This window comes from Cucurbita pepo, chromosome 5 (assembly GCF_057944985.1).
Source record: "Cucurbita pepo subsp. pepo isolate OVF chromosome 5, ASM5794498v1, whole genome shotgun sequence".
Lineage (NCBI taxonomy): Eukaryota > Viridiplantae > Streptophyta > Magnoliopsida > Cucurbitales > Cucurbitaceae > Cucurbita > Cucurbita pepo.
In genome coordinates, this window is record NC_141802.1 from 18,122,261 (window position 1) to 18,138,054 (window position 15,794).

At 34.3% G+C, this 15,794-nt stretch overlaps 3 protein-coding genes across 7 annotated transcripts; 2 read left to right on the top strand and 1 right to left on the bottom strand.

Annotated features, from left to right (window-relative positions):
- The first annotated feature begins 2,635 nt into the window (after positions 1–2,635).
- Positions 2,636–3,664, top strand: LOC111795692 (vascular-related unknown protein 1). The gene is made up of 3 exons (XM_023678247.2): positions 2,636–3,008; positions 3,080–3,133; positions 3,290–3,664. Exons 1-3 carry the CDS (start codon positions 2,685–2,687, stop codon positions 3,413–3,415), a joined length of 504 nt encoding a protein of 167 aa, XP_023534015.1. The 5' UTR covers positions 2,636–2,684; the 3' UTR covers positions 3,416–3,664.
- A 5,158-nt stretch (positions 3,665–8,822) lies between these two features.
- LOC111795772 (syntaxin-132) lies at positions 8,823–13,004 on the top strand. Of its 5 annotated transcripts, none has more exons than XR_015421169.1 (14): positions 8,833–9,255; positions 9,598–9,711; positions 9,799–9,855; positions 9,921–9,981; positions 10,677–10,765; positions 10,873–10,946; positions 11,032–11,074; positions 11,485–11,545; positions 11,682–11,710; positions 11,799–11,876; positions 12,019–12,099; positions 12,173–12,238; positions 12,479–12,881; positions 12,971–13,004. XR_015421169.1 is itself a non-coding variant. In XM_023678347.2 (14 exons), the coding sequence occupies exons 2-14, from the start codon at positions 9,229–9,231 to the stop codon at positions 12,629–12,631; spliced, it is 933 nt and encodes a 310-aa protein (XP_023534115.2). In that variant the 5' UTR covers positions 8,833–8,937; positions 9,220–9,228; the 3' UTR covers positions 12,632–12,739. The 5 variants fall into 5 exon arrangements, 4 of the variants coding, with proteins under 4 accessions (XP_023534117.2, XP_023534116.2, XP_086980275.1 ...); XM_023678347.2 differs by lacking the exon at positions 12,971–13,004 and having other exon boundaries at positions 8,833–8,937; positions 9,220–9,255; positions 12,479–12,739; XM_023678349.2 differs by lacking the exon at positions 12,971–13,004 and having other exon boundaries at positions 8,823–8,937; positions 12,479–12,739.
- Positions 12,980–15,088, bottom strand: LOC111795771 (isocitrate lyase). Its single transcript, XM_023678345.2, has 3 exons — positions 14,947–15,088; positions 13,268–14,870; positions 12,980–13,198 (listed from the first exon to the last, which is right to left on the bottom strand). Exons 1-3 carry the CDS (start codon positions 14,974–14,976, stop codon positions 13,101–13,103), a joined length of 1,731 nt encoding a protein of 576 aa, XP_023534113.1. The 5' UTR covers positions 14,977–15,088; the 3' UTR covers positions 12,980–13,100.
- Positions 15,089–15,794: the final 706 nt, after the last annotated feature.

Consider the following 15,794-nt stretch of genomic DNA (forward strand, 5'->3'; position numbering starts at 1 on the left):
AGAAAAAAAATGTGGGGCTAGGAAGGGTTAATGATTTCTGATTTCTGAGCAACAGGCTCTGCATGGCAAACGCTATTTACTTCCTTCATGCACTCTTCCCCTTCCATATATATATATATATATATATATAATAAAAAGAAATAAAAAATTAAAAATAAGATTAATACGAAGATTTACCGAAAATACACGAATTAATTTAAATATTAAAAAGTACACGAGGATTGGAATGAGACACGAAATTAAGTACATACGTCATGTTTTTAATATGAAAGCTATTTATATTCTAAAGTTTAATGACATATTATGTGATGTGTGTTGAATTTAAAGCTTATAATAAAAAAGTGAGAGAGAGAGGGTTTTAAAAATTCTTTGAAAAGTAAAAATGGTGGTGGAGTGAGTCCCACGTGAGAACCTAAGTGTCGAAGTCTTAGTTGAAAGCTACCATTGTTGCCCATATAGAGTGAAGAAAATTCTATTCGATCAAATTTCTTTTAGATTGGATCGAATGAGATTGAATCAAAATTTGATGTTTACGGCCCTAGATCAAGGGACGTGAGATGTTTTGGCTAACTACAAGTCGACTCGACTTCTCGAGCTTTTGGTTTAACTCACCCATGCTCATTTGAGCCACGGGTATGGACGGCAGGGTTCGAAGTTAGGTTGGAATTGGGCCTGATTGAGCCAATATTTATAAAATAACGAGTATATCAAAACTATCATAATGTAACCAATTAAATTCATCATGTGCAATAATGTATAAAATGACGTTAATTAATTACATTTCAGCAATTAAACACATTTTCCTCGTACTTCAGACTTACACACTTGTATTTATGGATTTTTTTCATCGTACATTTTGCTTATTTGATTTAAATTTATTTAACATCCATTAATTCCATTTTTTGCTAAGGTGAAAAAAAATATATATATATATATATATAACTACCGGGTTGGGTTGGGTCCCAGTGGGGGAATGGGTCTCATTCGTATTAGCTGGCATATGGATGAGGGTAAAGGCAAGTTGCTTTCACCCATAACCAAAATATTTACTCTTTTACTTTAACCGACCGCGGTTGAAAACGATCAAACAATGCAGTAAAAACATCAAAATAAGTACCAAAACGGTGTTCTCGGGTTTGATGGTCGAATTATTTTTTAATTATTTAAAAAAAATCAAATATCAAACATTCACAAATCACAGCTGGTTAGTAGTATTGGTGACCAACGTCAAAAGTTCATAATAATCTTAAAAATAAGTAGGATGAAGTTGTAACTTTATTTTCAGATTGGTTGAATTGACCCAATAAAAAAAAAGTCAACCTACGAATAGACTCGAATTTCAATTTTTTATAAATTCAACCAAAACCAAACTAAAAATAAAAATAGAACCCAACTCAACTTTAGAGTTTGGATTGGTCCGTCTGAATTTGTCTGGTTATCGAATTATATGAACTTCACTAATAGTGAAAAAATATCTCAAAACATAAGAAGCGATTAATTTTTTATGGAATTTTTAAGTTATTTTCTATTTAGTTAAAATTTAAGCAAATATAACAAATTTTCATATTTTCAATTTGTATAAAATATGTCTTTAATTTAAAAATATTTGATAAATCTTGAGTCTTGCAGGTTGCAACAAAGGATCCATTCACTTTGGGCTTCATGTTTTGCCCCACAATCTAATGGGCCCATGTGGAGCCCAAATAATCACAGCTCGGCCCATCTGTAATCTCAAGAGTAATAACGATCTTTTAGAAATAACACATATTTACTATAAATACTATCTGTCTATAAAAATTAAAAATAATAAAAATTAGATTATTGTATTCCCAAAATTAAATTAGGACGTCAAAGAAATTATTAAATTCTAGATTATAAAAAAGAAAATAATTCTCTAAAATTGAGTCTAACTCAACGATAAAAAAAAATTATTAAGAATAAAAATGGTAGGTTAGACATGTCTACAAAATCTAAACCAATTTATAAATTGGTTTATTAATATTTAAATATATATAATTTATATATTTATTGTTGCCCTTTTCCAATCCAATAACAAACGTGACCGCATTTCCTCTCTCAAGTCCTACATTTGCGAGCAAATGATATCTCCACATCATTAATGATAATAACTAGCAAATGAAAAAAAAAAAAAATTAAGACAAAAAGGGTAATTTTTTAAAAGTTATATTAATAAACTTTTATTAGTTAAAAAAAAGGGTAAAAATTATTTTTATAAAAAATAGTTTTAAAAAGTTTTTACCGACGAAAATCGTTTATCTACATCTCATAGATCATTTACTTCTTCAAGTTTAAAGATATTAACGATAATTTTTTTTTTATAAAACTTATTAAGATCGCTTTTGGAAAATATTTTGAGCATATTTAAAATGTGGTATTAACCCTTTGGTTCATATAAAGTATTAATGGAACGGTTGAAATATTTTTGAAATAAAATATTTAAAATTTTGAAAGGGTTAAAAAGTCAAATTATAAAGCACAAAGGTCAACTTGTGAAGAAACAGTTGTGTATGTTTATAAGTGGAAGATTATGATATAACTACCATGGCCCACACTCCCTCCACCTCCATTTTCCCCCCTTATAAATTCTCTCCCTTTCTTTTCCTCTAAGCCCCCCCACCAATTTACAATATTCTCCTCCTCCCCCTTCATTTTCCACAAAATTCATGGAGAAATCTGTCAATTCATCCATCCAGCAATTCCCTCACCCACTCCCTTCCTTCTCCACCTCCTCCGCCGCCACCGCTGTCGAAGAAAGTGCCTGGACTGCCTATTTGGACGATCCCTCCGACGACGCCTACAGCCTCGCCACCTCCTCCTCCTTGCTCTCTGACGCCGCTTCTCACGCCGCTTACAAACTCTCCGCCTCTTCACCGCCTCTCTCCGACCACCTTAAAATCCCCAAAAAATTGTCTCTCAAGCCTAAAGCTCAGTTTTTTGTTGACACTTCTCTTGAAGATACCGCCAGCTCTCCCGATAATAGCCCCAAGGTGAATAAAAACAACAATTATTGTTATTATTTTTTTTTAATTTGGCCTTGAAATCATGTCGTGTGTTCTAGGTTGCTGATTTTGGGCCGTTCGATGGGAATAATTATCGAAGAAAAAGCTCTCTGGTAACGTTCTTTTAATCTTGAACACGACTCTCTGCCATCGTATGATATTGTTCACTTTAAACATAAGCTCTGATGACTTTACTTTTTACTCCGAAAAAGTTTTTTTTTTTTTTTTTTTTTTTTTTTTGACGAAGATTTCTTTGTTTTATGGGACAGGGAAATGGGAGGAAAATGGGAGAGAAATATAGAGATCATGAAATGAAGACTCATGAATATACGGACTTGAAAAAGAGAGGATTATGCTTGGTCCCTTTGTCCATGTTGGCCAATTACTTGGGTTAACCACGATCTTACTCGTACTCGTGTGCAGCCAATTCAAACATAGTTCAACAGATAGATCATCGACTTCCATTTCAAAGATGCGTGGTTCGATCTTTCACTGAAGCTCAAAAAAAAAAAAAAAACCCGTTTGTATATGATAGTGAAAATTATAGTATTTTCGTTGTAATCAACAACTACCCATCTGGGTTTTACAAGCACGGCTTTCTTAGTCGGCTTATATTCAATATGTAAATTTAATTTCATCTTGAATTACTAATTTAGAACTTCAATAGTAAAATTTTAAATTATCAAATGATAAAAAATTAATTTTGTTGGGGAAAAAGATAATTAATATAATTATTTAGGCAAATGGGGTAATTATAAAATTTAGGCTCAATTATAGCCCTATGATGATGGTTGGTCCAAAATTCGAATTAGCGTGAAAGTAAGGTACCAAATTTTAATTAATTTTATTTTTCCAACTAAACGTGGGTCCCATTTCCACGACCAATCAGAGCGTTGAAACTCAGTGTTATGCACGATTCAAATAAAACGCCGTCTGGAATTACCTACCAAATCCCTTTTTATTTATTTATTTATTTATAAAATATTATGAAATTAATTCCGTAATAATAAATAAATAAATAAAATTTTAATATAGACTACTTTTTAAGATTGAAATAAAACAAAATAATATTTAAATGAGAGAGAATATTTATGCAATCCAAGGTAATAATTGCTCGTTTTTTTCTTTAAAATTACTCAATTTATTTATTTTTTAATTAATAAATTGTCGCTGGTTTTATGGAGCGTCAAATACCAAATCGAAATAATAATTCTTTAATAGATTGATTTATTTATTTTCTAATTTTGATTTATACTCAATCTCCTGCAGGCCTAAATATTATTATTATTTTTATTATTTTGTCTATTATCTTCTAATTATAATCATTTTAAATAATTATTTTGGCTCATTTTATTTATAGATTGCATCAAGTAATTAATAAGTCTTTGTTTAACTATTTATTTATTTATTTTATTAACAAAATAAATAATAATTGATTGGAAATACGCAGGCCAAGTAATTAAATGTGGCGTGCTTGTGCATGCATATTTCTTGAATTTAATTAAAAGGAATTAAAAGGAATAACTAACGATCTCGAGATAGTTCGAACCTATTCGAGTACGTGCTAGTAGACAATCAAACTTTTTCGGAGAAAATTAGGTTTTAGCCTCGTTGGTCTCTCATGCTCGTCACAATACGGGTTTCAACAAAGCAGATTTAGTCATTAGTAAAGCGGAAGTTAACCAACGTACTATTGTGAAAGTTATTTAAATGTCGTAACTTAAGACTAATAGTTGGAACCGTTCTATTCGTAGTTCGAGGACTAGTTGGTAGACTTTTTAGTTCTCTTTTTGGGTCTGCTAATATCTCTTAAATTCATATTTATATTTGGTTGGTTAAGTCATTAATTTTGAAAAATTATTCAGGTGGTTGTGTGCTTCGTTTTTAGCTTATAACATTTATTCTTTTAAATTATTTTCAACATATTTTATCGCTCACGTTTTTAAAAATATTTCTCTCAAACATGACTCAATACTCGAGCATACGTCGACGTTGTCTATAAATCCAAAATTCTTACAACTGACTTGTTCACTAGGTTAGAACAAGTGTTACACAATTGATGTTTCGCTGCTTCAAGAGTGCGATTGTGACGATATATATATATATAACTATAACACGATGAATCAAACATGTTTCAAATAATACACACATAAATGTGTCGGTGAAGATTTTAACATAAATAAGTTATGTCGGCAAATCTCATTGATATTAAATCGAAAAGAAAACAATATTTCAAAACTCTACCTTTTTTTCAACTCTTAAACCAACCCGTTTTGAGTTTGAAAATAAATCAAGAGAATTTTGATTGATTTAACTCGAGACGATGACGATGAATTTGGTTGGAAAAAATAAAGCGTCTAGAACGGATTAAGTTAAAAGGCAGCTAGATTTTAGATTTATAAACATTGATCCTGGTTCACTAATGTCACATCAAAGTGTCACAAATGGTTAATATGGTTGCCACTTTTAAGACCATTATTAAATATCAGTTAATCACCAACTTAATTAGATAAGCCCTTTTGTTATCAAGTTTGGTGATCCATCCCTTACTCAGACTTTCAATCACGATGTGATTTATGTTACTTAATCTTTCGATTAGATTAGTTGAAAATCAAGACTTTATTATGTAAAAAGGACGTATGTTGTAATAGTCTAAGTCCATTGTTAATAGATACTGTTCGTTTTGATCTGTTATATATCATCGTTGTCTCTAAATATACGTAATTGACAAATAATTTTTCTATAAGATTAATTATCATAGTTTTTGGATTAGAGAGTTGTGGGAGCCAATCATTAATTAAAGCTTGTCCCTTAATTGTTATATTTATTTCTATAAGATTATTCATAGTCACGCCTTAATTAATACTCCAATTTCTTTTAATCATCTCAATTTCTTTCAAAGCATGAACTATTTAATTAAGTAAATTTGAAATTAAAAAAAATTCAACTAAATTTATTGGTTTAAATAAGGAGTCAACTTAATTTTTAATCTCAAATATGAAAAAAAAAAATTAAAAATATGTCATCAAACCCTTTCATTTTATTTTTAATTGTTTGACTACAAATTATGAACGTTTAACTTTTTAATTAAAAATACACGGCAATAAACGCCAATTATTATTGAGCTCAAGAAGTATATTAATTGGGGTAAAATCAATATTTTTAAATCTATTAAATGGTTGGAAATTATTATTGAGCTATTAATTTGTTTAATATAAATATACGTCGTCACTAAATTATTATTATATTGCAGTGACTTTTTATTTTATTTTATTTTATTTTATATCTTTTCGTTCTCCCTCCTCCATCTATAGTCGACATAATGGCCTTTGTATTTCTTCGTGGAACAAACCGATAGAAACAACAGACCTCGACATTAATATGATATTATCAACTCGATGGAGAAAATCTAAGGTTTTTTTTTTTTTTTTTTCAAAATTTAATTAATAAAGAAATAAAGAATCTAAATAATTGAAACCAACCAACCTCAATTAATTTTTTTTTTATTAACATGCCTAAAAAAATATATCGTAATTTATGGAGTTAAACTTGTAGATTTAATAATAATTTTTAATATATATATATATATATATATATATATATATATATATATATATATATGTTTAGGAAGAATTTAATATTTTAGTGAAAAATAAATTAAAATAGATGTCGGTTGAGCACCGCATTGGGGAAGGAAATTTTGAGCTGCCATGGGAATCTTTCTTTTTTGGCATTTTGGTCGGTATGTCTGTTAATTGACTTTAAAAAAAATTAAAAAATTAAAAAATTAAAAAATTAAAAAATTAAAAAATTAAAAAATTAAAAGAAACCCGTGAGCATATGGCAAGAATTAAGAGGCTAATCATCATTAAACTGCATGGTTAATTTTATTTAAATTTAAAACCCACTATATCCCATGAATTCGGCCTTCCTTTTCTCCCATTATTTATTTAATATTCTTTCTTTTTTAAAAAAAATATATAATGTTTACTAAACCATGTGCTCCTAATTTTAATTATAATGTTCATACATCTTTTTTTTTTTTTTCTTTTGCTTTTTGTATAAACAATTCCTTCGATTCTATTCTTTCCAATTACCCTAATATTTGTTTGTGGTTGTTGAGAGGAATTTCAAAATATATATATATATATATTTATTTATAAATATATTTAAGTATTTTTAAAATATGCTACTTAGCTGTGTTTCAAAAATTTCAATAATATATTTAAATTAAAAAAAATTTTTATTTCAAAAATATCCTTAGACTTTAAAATATTTCATTAATACCAAATTTTTAAAATTTTATGGGTATTTTTTAAATGTGGGTACGAGTATTTTTGAATTTTTTTAAAAAGTATACAAGGATTTTTGAAAAGAAGCTCAATAATTTGAGAATTAGTTATCTTATATATAATAATAAGAGAATTAAATTTATAATTTGGGAATGAGGTTCAGTCCAACCCCTTCCATTAACGAAATTTTCCTAGAATATAAATATTTTAAAGTTATAGAATAAAAGAATAAAATTCTCAAAATAAATAAATAAATAAAAACGCATGAAATGTGACGTCACATATTAAAAAAATATAGTCGTCATTTATAGGTTTTGAAAGAGTTTTGAAGCACCCATTCAAAATAATAATAATAATAATATCTTGGAAAGTCTGATAAATGAATTTAATTATCTAAAGTTTTTTTTTTCTAATTCTTAAAATAATAATTTATTTTTTCCATAATTTATTTATTTATTTAATTTTGATCTCAAAATTGTCTTAGTAGAAAAAAAAAATCTCTTAATTTCTTATTAGTGGAATGGGCAACTTTTTATAAAGTTAAAACTTTAATTTATTATCTCATATTTATTAAATAAAAAATATTTTTATCAATTTAAATGTATTCAACTAATTAATTATTAAAAAAAAAAAAAATTTCCTATTTTCCGGCCCGTTTCCATATCCATGTAAAAGCCCTTTGGGCTTTTACATTCTGAATTTGGGCTGCTGAGTTTTAGGCCCAAATATGTTTTAGAAGACCGTGCCGTACAATTAAGGAAAGTAATAATAAAAAAAAGATTTGTTAAAGAAATTTTGATAGAATTAATATTTTAAACAGATTAATTTTTCTATTATTATTATGACATAGTTTCCAATTGAAATATGTCATTATTTATTTTGCATAAAAGAAAATGTCATTTTTGCTTTCATTTTTTCTTAATTTTGGGATATTATTATAATTTTTTTTATTTCATTTAGAATAATTATAATTTTTTATTTAAACTGTAATTTTTTAAATTCAGTGTTTCGGTAATTAACATTGAGGTGTAATTTAATGATGTAAAATTATACTCGAAATACGTTGATTTTATGAGAACTATTTGAGGGACTCGACCCAACGCCTAGCACGTGGCCCAATCACTAATTGACTAAGTGAAACGACCTGATCGTGCAAGGTCGAAGCCACCCAAACCCAATACGATCTAAACCTTAGTTGTGACTTGGTTCTATTCATTTATGTCGGTTAGGCAGGACCAAACTAGTTCGATTCAGTTTGGTGTACATTTTTCCTGAAATTTGAGTCAAAACACTAAAAACTCTTTGCTAAAATCTTTTGATCGTACCTATGCATTGAAGCGTGTGTGGAAAGCACCTCATGGACATTAGATTTCCATTATTTGATACAGATTCTATTTCAGAAAATATTAGTGAATTATGTGCAAATCAAATAAAATGGACTACCGATTATCTGGTCTTATAATGATAATAGGTACATCCACTATATATATATATATATATAAAAAAGTCACGAATCAAAAGGGTACGAATAACAAACCTGAAAGGTATAAATTGCAGCTTGAACAACAAACCATTGTTCTTGAAGGCCAAATTGCAGAAGAAAAACGAAGCCAGTTCTCGCAAAGGTATAAATGGATTGTAACGTAATCGCTTTCCTCTGTGCTCTGTTCTATCTTCTATCTGTGTGGGGGCTGTCCCTTGCTTGACATCTCTGGCCTGGTATGGTCAAAATAGTAGAAATCAACGTTCAAACATAATAAATTTCTTCCCCAATTTCCCTCCCTTTTCAATCTTTGATTGGTTCAACCATCATTTGCTTCCATTTTGTGATTGTATTGTATACTATTATTGATTGTATTGTATACTTTGATCTCCCCTCCCTATTTCCCTCTTTTTTTCTTTGCGAGGCTGGGATTATGATCGTCATGAACAACTCGATTACGGTAATTTGTTCTTTCATTTGTGTGTTTCCTGTCATTTTTAGGGATTGAATCGAGTGGATTTTGAATCTTTGGGCTCTGTGTTCCATTAGGGCTTTTGGGATTTTGTTTGAGTTTATGATTTTGGTTGTCTCATGTCATAGTTTATTTTCCAGAATTGCAGCTTTTGAGAGGATTTCCACTTTTTCTTTAAATTCGAAAGATTCTCAAATTGATTGGTTCAAATTCTAAAAACTTGTTTCAATCCAGATCTTGTTATTAGTTCTTCTAAATTTAGTTGAAGTTGGTCGACTATTCAACTAATCAAAGATCTTTACTGACATGTTGTCGTGTTCTTTATCTAAGGAACCATTCCTCCGTGATGCCAAATGTCAAGCTTCAGAAGAAACTGATCTTGAGAATGGAACGCAAGTTGTGGAAAGCAATTCTGACTTTGAAATGGAGGCATTCAATAAGCAGGTGTACTCATTGAGTAATTTCATTTTATTTCCCCCTTTGTACAGTCATCCTTCTAGTTTTCACTTCTTTTGCCTACTTTAAATTCAGATTCAAGAGATTGAGATACAAGTAGATAAGCTTTCTGGACGTCTTGTTAACTTAAAGGTACGTACAGTCACCTTGTTTCATAAATCTATGGATTAGGATGAACCGAATGCTTATGACTGCAGAATTTGCTAAGGGATGCTAATGAGGAATCAAAATCTGTTACAAAAGCGTCGGAGATGATAGGTAAATGTTTCTTCTAATCTTAAGTCGAGTACCAGACCAGAGAGCCGGTGAGCTGAACTTTCAAAAGCATAGGAGATAATAGATACTTTTGACTTTTGAAGTTCTTAACTATGAGTTTGGTTCCACTATAACCGTCCAAGCTCATCACTAGCAGATATTGTCCTTTTTGGACTTTTCCTTTCGAGTTTTCCTTCAAAGTTTCTAAAATGTATCTACTAGGGAGAGGTTTTCACACCTTTATAAAAAATGCTTCGATCTCCTCCTCAACCGATGTGGAATCTCACAATTCACCCCCTTCGGGGCCAAGCGCCCTCACCAGTACTCGTTCCCTTCTCCAATCAATGTGGAACTCACCAATCCACCCCATTGATGGCCAGCGTCCTTTCTAGCACACTGCCTCGTTGGCACATCGCCCGTTGTCTAGCTCTGATACCATTTGTAACGGCTCAAGTCTACCGCTAGCAGATATTATCGTCTTTGGGTTTTACCTTTCCTTTTGGGCTTCCCCTCAAGGTTTTTTAAAATGCGTATGGTAAGGACAGGTTTCCACACTCTTATAAAGAATGCTCCGTTCTCCTCCTCAACCGAGGTGGGATCTCACATCCACATTCCACAATTTTAGCTTTTTAGCATATATTTCAATTTTAGTGCCAAATTACATGATCTACTGGCTCTAAGGGTTCTTGTCATTCCAGTTATAAAGAAACGGATGGAGAAGTATATTAATGATGTGGGAAATATTGCACGCAATGTCAACGGGAAGCTACAAGTTATAACTGTAGATGTAATACTGAACTTGCTCCAAGATTTTCCAAATTTGTTATTGTTTTTTGTTGTTGGAGTTTACACTTCGATTTGAATAGCGATATTGATGAATTTTCCTGTCTCCAGATCTTACTCCTTAGGCAGATGCCTGGACGTCAGATGGGAACTGCCTCAGACAGAGCAAGAATGAACATGACAAAGTTCGTTGGCAGTAAAATGTTTTAACCTTGAATGTTTTGGAATGATTATGTTTCTTATTGTAGAGTTTGTTTCTTTGAATGGCAGTGTCTTGACAAAAAAGCTCAAGGAACTGATGATTGAATTCGAGGTACTCACCATTAGTAGATATTATCCGCTTTGGTCCGTTACATATCGCCGTTAGCTTCATGGTTTTAAAACGCGTCTATTAGACAGAGGTTCCTTATTAGGGTGTGGAAATATAATACTATTACAAATGGTATTAGACATCGAGCAATGTGCTAGCGAGGATACTGGGCCCCCAAGGGAGGTGGATTGTGAGATCCCACATCGATTGAGGAGGGGAACGAAACATTCCTTACAAGGGCGTGAAAATTTCTCCCTAGTAGACATGTTTAAAACCGTGAGGTTGACGGCGATACGTAATGGACAAAAGCGAACAATATCTGATAGCGGTGTACTTGAGGCTTTTACACTTGGAATTTCTCCTTGTAATGATCAATATGATATTGATTTCCTTCTCCTCGAATCATGCTTCAGGCCCTTCGTGAAATAGTTCAGGACGAGTATCGTGAAGTCGTAGAAAGACGAGTGATTACAGGTTCAAAATGCTACAGTAACTAGATTGTCAAAATTGCTGGTTATGATTGATTGTGTGCTGAATACTTCCCCTCCATTGATGGCTTAGGCTAACTTTTTTTCTGTTTTGAACTTTGTCATGATGTAACTTAATTGAGCAGTCACGGGTAGCAGTCCAGATGAGTTGGTAAGCTGAACTTTCAAGTCTAAATTTGAAATTTAAGAACAAACCGAAATTTTGTTGTTGCTGACCAGGATTTTAATGACCATATTAGGTGATTGATCACCTTTTAGAAACTGGAATCAGTGAGCAAACGTTCCCGAATGCATTTGAACAAATGAGACAAGGGAAGGTACGCATGATCGAACATTAATATGTACATAGCTTCAAACTTTACAAAAAATGACTGCATTCTTTCAGCTTGTTTGACACTATAGCTACTTGATTGATTAACTATGAGCATTCCTAATTTTCTGATCTGTACACCGAGGCAGGTCGTAAGTACCATGGAAGAAATTCAAGAGCGACTCGATGCAGTGAAGGAGCTTGAGAAAAGGCTCTCGGAATTGCATCAGGTATATATTTTCTCCGGAAGGATAATGCAGGATTCCTCTCAGTAGTCTGATCAGTTTCTCCTTTCTTGGTCAGATTTACCTGAAAACAGCAACTTTAGTGGAGGGTCAAGCTAAACCTTTGGATAACCTAGAAAATCAGGTTGGTTTTGTTCTTCCCTTCCATGCTTCCAACTCCCTTCCTTGTTCTTCCATTTAGAAATGCTTGCTGTTACAGTTTGCTTGCTAGCCACCCCCAACCCAATCTTGATTGTTTGCTACCTCAATTTGATCAGAACTAGAACCTTTATTTGCTCAACATTGCCTTCGTTTACATTAGTTTTCCGTGCACAAGTTTACAAAATTCTAATTGTTTTGAAACCTCAACTCCTTGTGGACATAGGGGAGGAACGCACAAGACCGCTCTCAGTCGAGGATCAAAGCAATCCAGGCGGTAAAGAACTTAGAGAAGGAATCAAGAAAAGGCGTGATGTACATAATCATCACAGTGCTGGTAGTAATAATCTTAAACCTCCTCTCAGCTGATCAGCCATGAAAAGAGTAACCGATGAAGATAACACCAGAAAGTGAACTCAGTTTCATTGCTAGAAGAATGTGGAAAACAAAACCTTCTTTATAAGAGTGTGAAAATCTCTTCCTAGCATATGCGTTTTAAAACTGTGAATCTACTAACGGTGGGCTTGAGCTGTTACAAATGGTATCAAAGCTAGACACTGAACAATATGCCAACGAGGACGCCGGCTCCCAAGGAAGTGGATTGTGAGATCGAAATATTCCTTGTAAAGGTGTGGAAACCTCCCTAATAGACGCATTTAAAGATGACGTTTGAAATTTGGATTATCTTGTCATAAACATGGAGATAGCTTTCTTGCAGAGAGGGAAATTGATCAAAAGGAGCAGTTCATACATATATGATATAAAGAAGCATGGACAGAGAATACAACAAAACAAGAGTGCAAAATGCAGGTACTTCAAATTAAAACTAAGCAGAGTATTGTTTTGGTTTACATTCTGGACTTGGCTACCACCACGTTCCCTCCTTCTCCAAGGTTCACCGCTCCTTCCCTCGTCCATGACTCCTTGAACTGCTCCTCCGTCACCCCTGTAAACTCAAAAAACACACATCAATTAGTTCCTACGAGTCGGAGAAAGTTAGAATTTAGTCCCTTACCTCGTCCCATGGCGGCGGTAGAAGAAATGCCGCCCTGAACTGTCTTCAGATACCGATCGTAGTAGTTAGCCCCAGACCATTTCTGATGAGCCAGTGTATCAACTCCATTGGCTCTCTCTTCCCTTTGAATTCTCTCAACATAAGCCAGCATTCCCCGCCTTGCATAATCTCTAGCAAACGTATCGATCACCAACGCATCCGCATGGAAACCTGCGAGCGTGATGAACTGCCAGCAGAACCCAAGCCTCGCAATCCTTGGAATGAACTCTTCCATCTCCTTGTCGCTCATTCCCGATGCATCCCAGTTGAAAGATGGCGAGAGGTTATAAGCCAACATCAATTCTGGGTGCACCGATTTCACCCCTTTTGCGAAACTGGTGCACTCCACCATGTCGGGGCTTGATGTTTCCATCCAGATTAGGTCCGCATGTGGTGCGAACGCCCAACCACGAACAATCGCCGCCATTACCGACCCTTTGAACCTGTAAAACCCTTCTCTGGTTCTTGGTAAATCCCAGTCCCAGAACAGATTTTTGAGCCCCAATTTCTCAACGATTTCCCTCCCCTGTTCGTTCGACAGGCATTTCTCGTAACTCGAATGGCTCATCCACTCGTCCAGCTTCCTTCTCTTTTCATTCTCTGTTGCGTTCATATTCATGATCGCGTCGGTCACGCATTCTGAGAATGTCTTCAATTGCGCCATGGAAATCCATTGATCTTCAAGCGCTTGAAGTTCCGCCCCTGTTTTTCCAGCCGCCATGGCTTCAGACAATGCCCCAGCTAAGCTCTTCCCTCTCAAATTAGGATTCGTTGCACCCAAAATGAACTGATGATCTCTACTATCGACGTTGGTTTGAATCAAAGTGGCACCGACGGCATCGGTTCGAGCCACGAGAACCGTCTCGACCCCCATCACGTCGAACTGTAATCGAGCTGCGACGAGCCGATTGATATGCTCGCTAACCGCCACCAGCACTTTTCCCGCCATATGCCCGCATTTCTTCGTCACCGAGGATTGATCCTCAATGTGAACACCGGCGGCACCGCGCTCCACAAATAGCTTGCAGAGCTTCACCGTGGCGGTGGTGCCACCGAAGCCGGTGTCCCCGTCGGCGATGATGGGTTTGAGATAGTCAACATAAGGGGTTTTCGCTCTCTCCTCTCGGCTCATACTCATCCTCGCCTCCCTCTGTTTCCGGTCGTGATACTGTTGAGCGAAGAACAGATGCTCGACCTTGTTCGGAACGGTGTCATATGGGTAATCGGCAAGGTCCGGACCTGGTTCGTTGGTGGAGGTATGGGTGGAAGAGCATTGCCAGCCGGAGACATAGATGGTGTCTAAATGCTTAGCCATCATCGTCACTTGAACAGGATCTAGAGCGCCAAATGTTCTCGACGCCGTGCCATTGGCTTGGTGGGTTTTGAGCGTCCGCCATAGCTTCTTGGCCAACTCGTTCGAGGCGTAGCTTTGTCTTAAGCTGCCGCGTAGTGACACCACGTCTTTGGCAGAGTACGGGCGTCGTGTTAGCTTGAACCTCTCTGAATTCCACCATGCCTGTACCTCTGCAACTTCCGCTTCGAATCTCCCTTCTTCTTCCATTATCTGTTCATAAAAAAATGTGGATTGTTAGTCTTAGTTAGAACCTGCATTGGGAATTTGAATCGAAATTGCAACGAACCATTGATGGAACAGAGAAGGATGCAGCCATGGGTAGAATTGAGTTACTCTGCTTTTGTGGGTTTTTCGACAATAACGAGAAGAAGCTTTAGCTGAATGCAAGAGGTTGGATGGAAAGATTGTAGTTATAAGGAGTCTGATCAGATCCGTTTTGAGATCGGTAAAAGTGAAATAATTATCGTTATAGATAAGAAAAAGGAAGCCACGGAAACCAAGAAAGTTTAGGCTCAGCTCAATATGTTTTATCTCTTGTGCCATGTTCTATGGTTGCTTCGAAGTGAACACACATTTTGATTTTGGCTTGATTTTCATTGTTATCTTCTTCAGATGTCGATGAAAACTTGTACATTGTGCGGTGCATTTACAGGGCACGTAGGGATAACCCACCCGATACTAATAAATATTCTTCGATTTGGTTGATTACATATCGTTGTGTCTATTGGAAAAATGTTTCCACACTTTTACAAGACATGTTTTCGTTTTCACTCCAATCAATGTGAGATTTCACAGTCCACCTCCTTAGGGGCCAGCGTACTCGTTGGCACACTGCACGATGTCTAGCTTTATTATCTTTTATAAGAGTCCAAACCCACATTTAGTAGATATTGTCTCCTACGATTTTAAAACGCATTTACTTTGGAGATGATCTAACACTACTCCGACCAATGAAAGAGTCTAGCACTACTCTAACCAATGTCTCGTACTGTCTAGTGACTGGCTCTGATACCATTTATAACAGCTCAAACTCACCACTAGTAGATATTGTTTTTCGCCCTTTATGTTTCGCCGTCAGCCTCACAGCTTTAAAACGTGCATGATAGGGAGAGGTTTTCACATTTTTATAAAAAA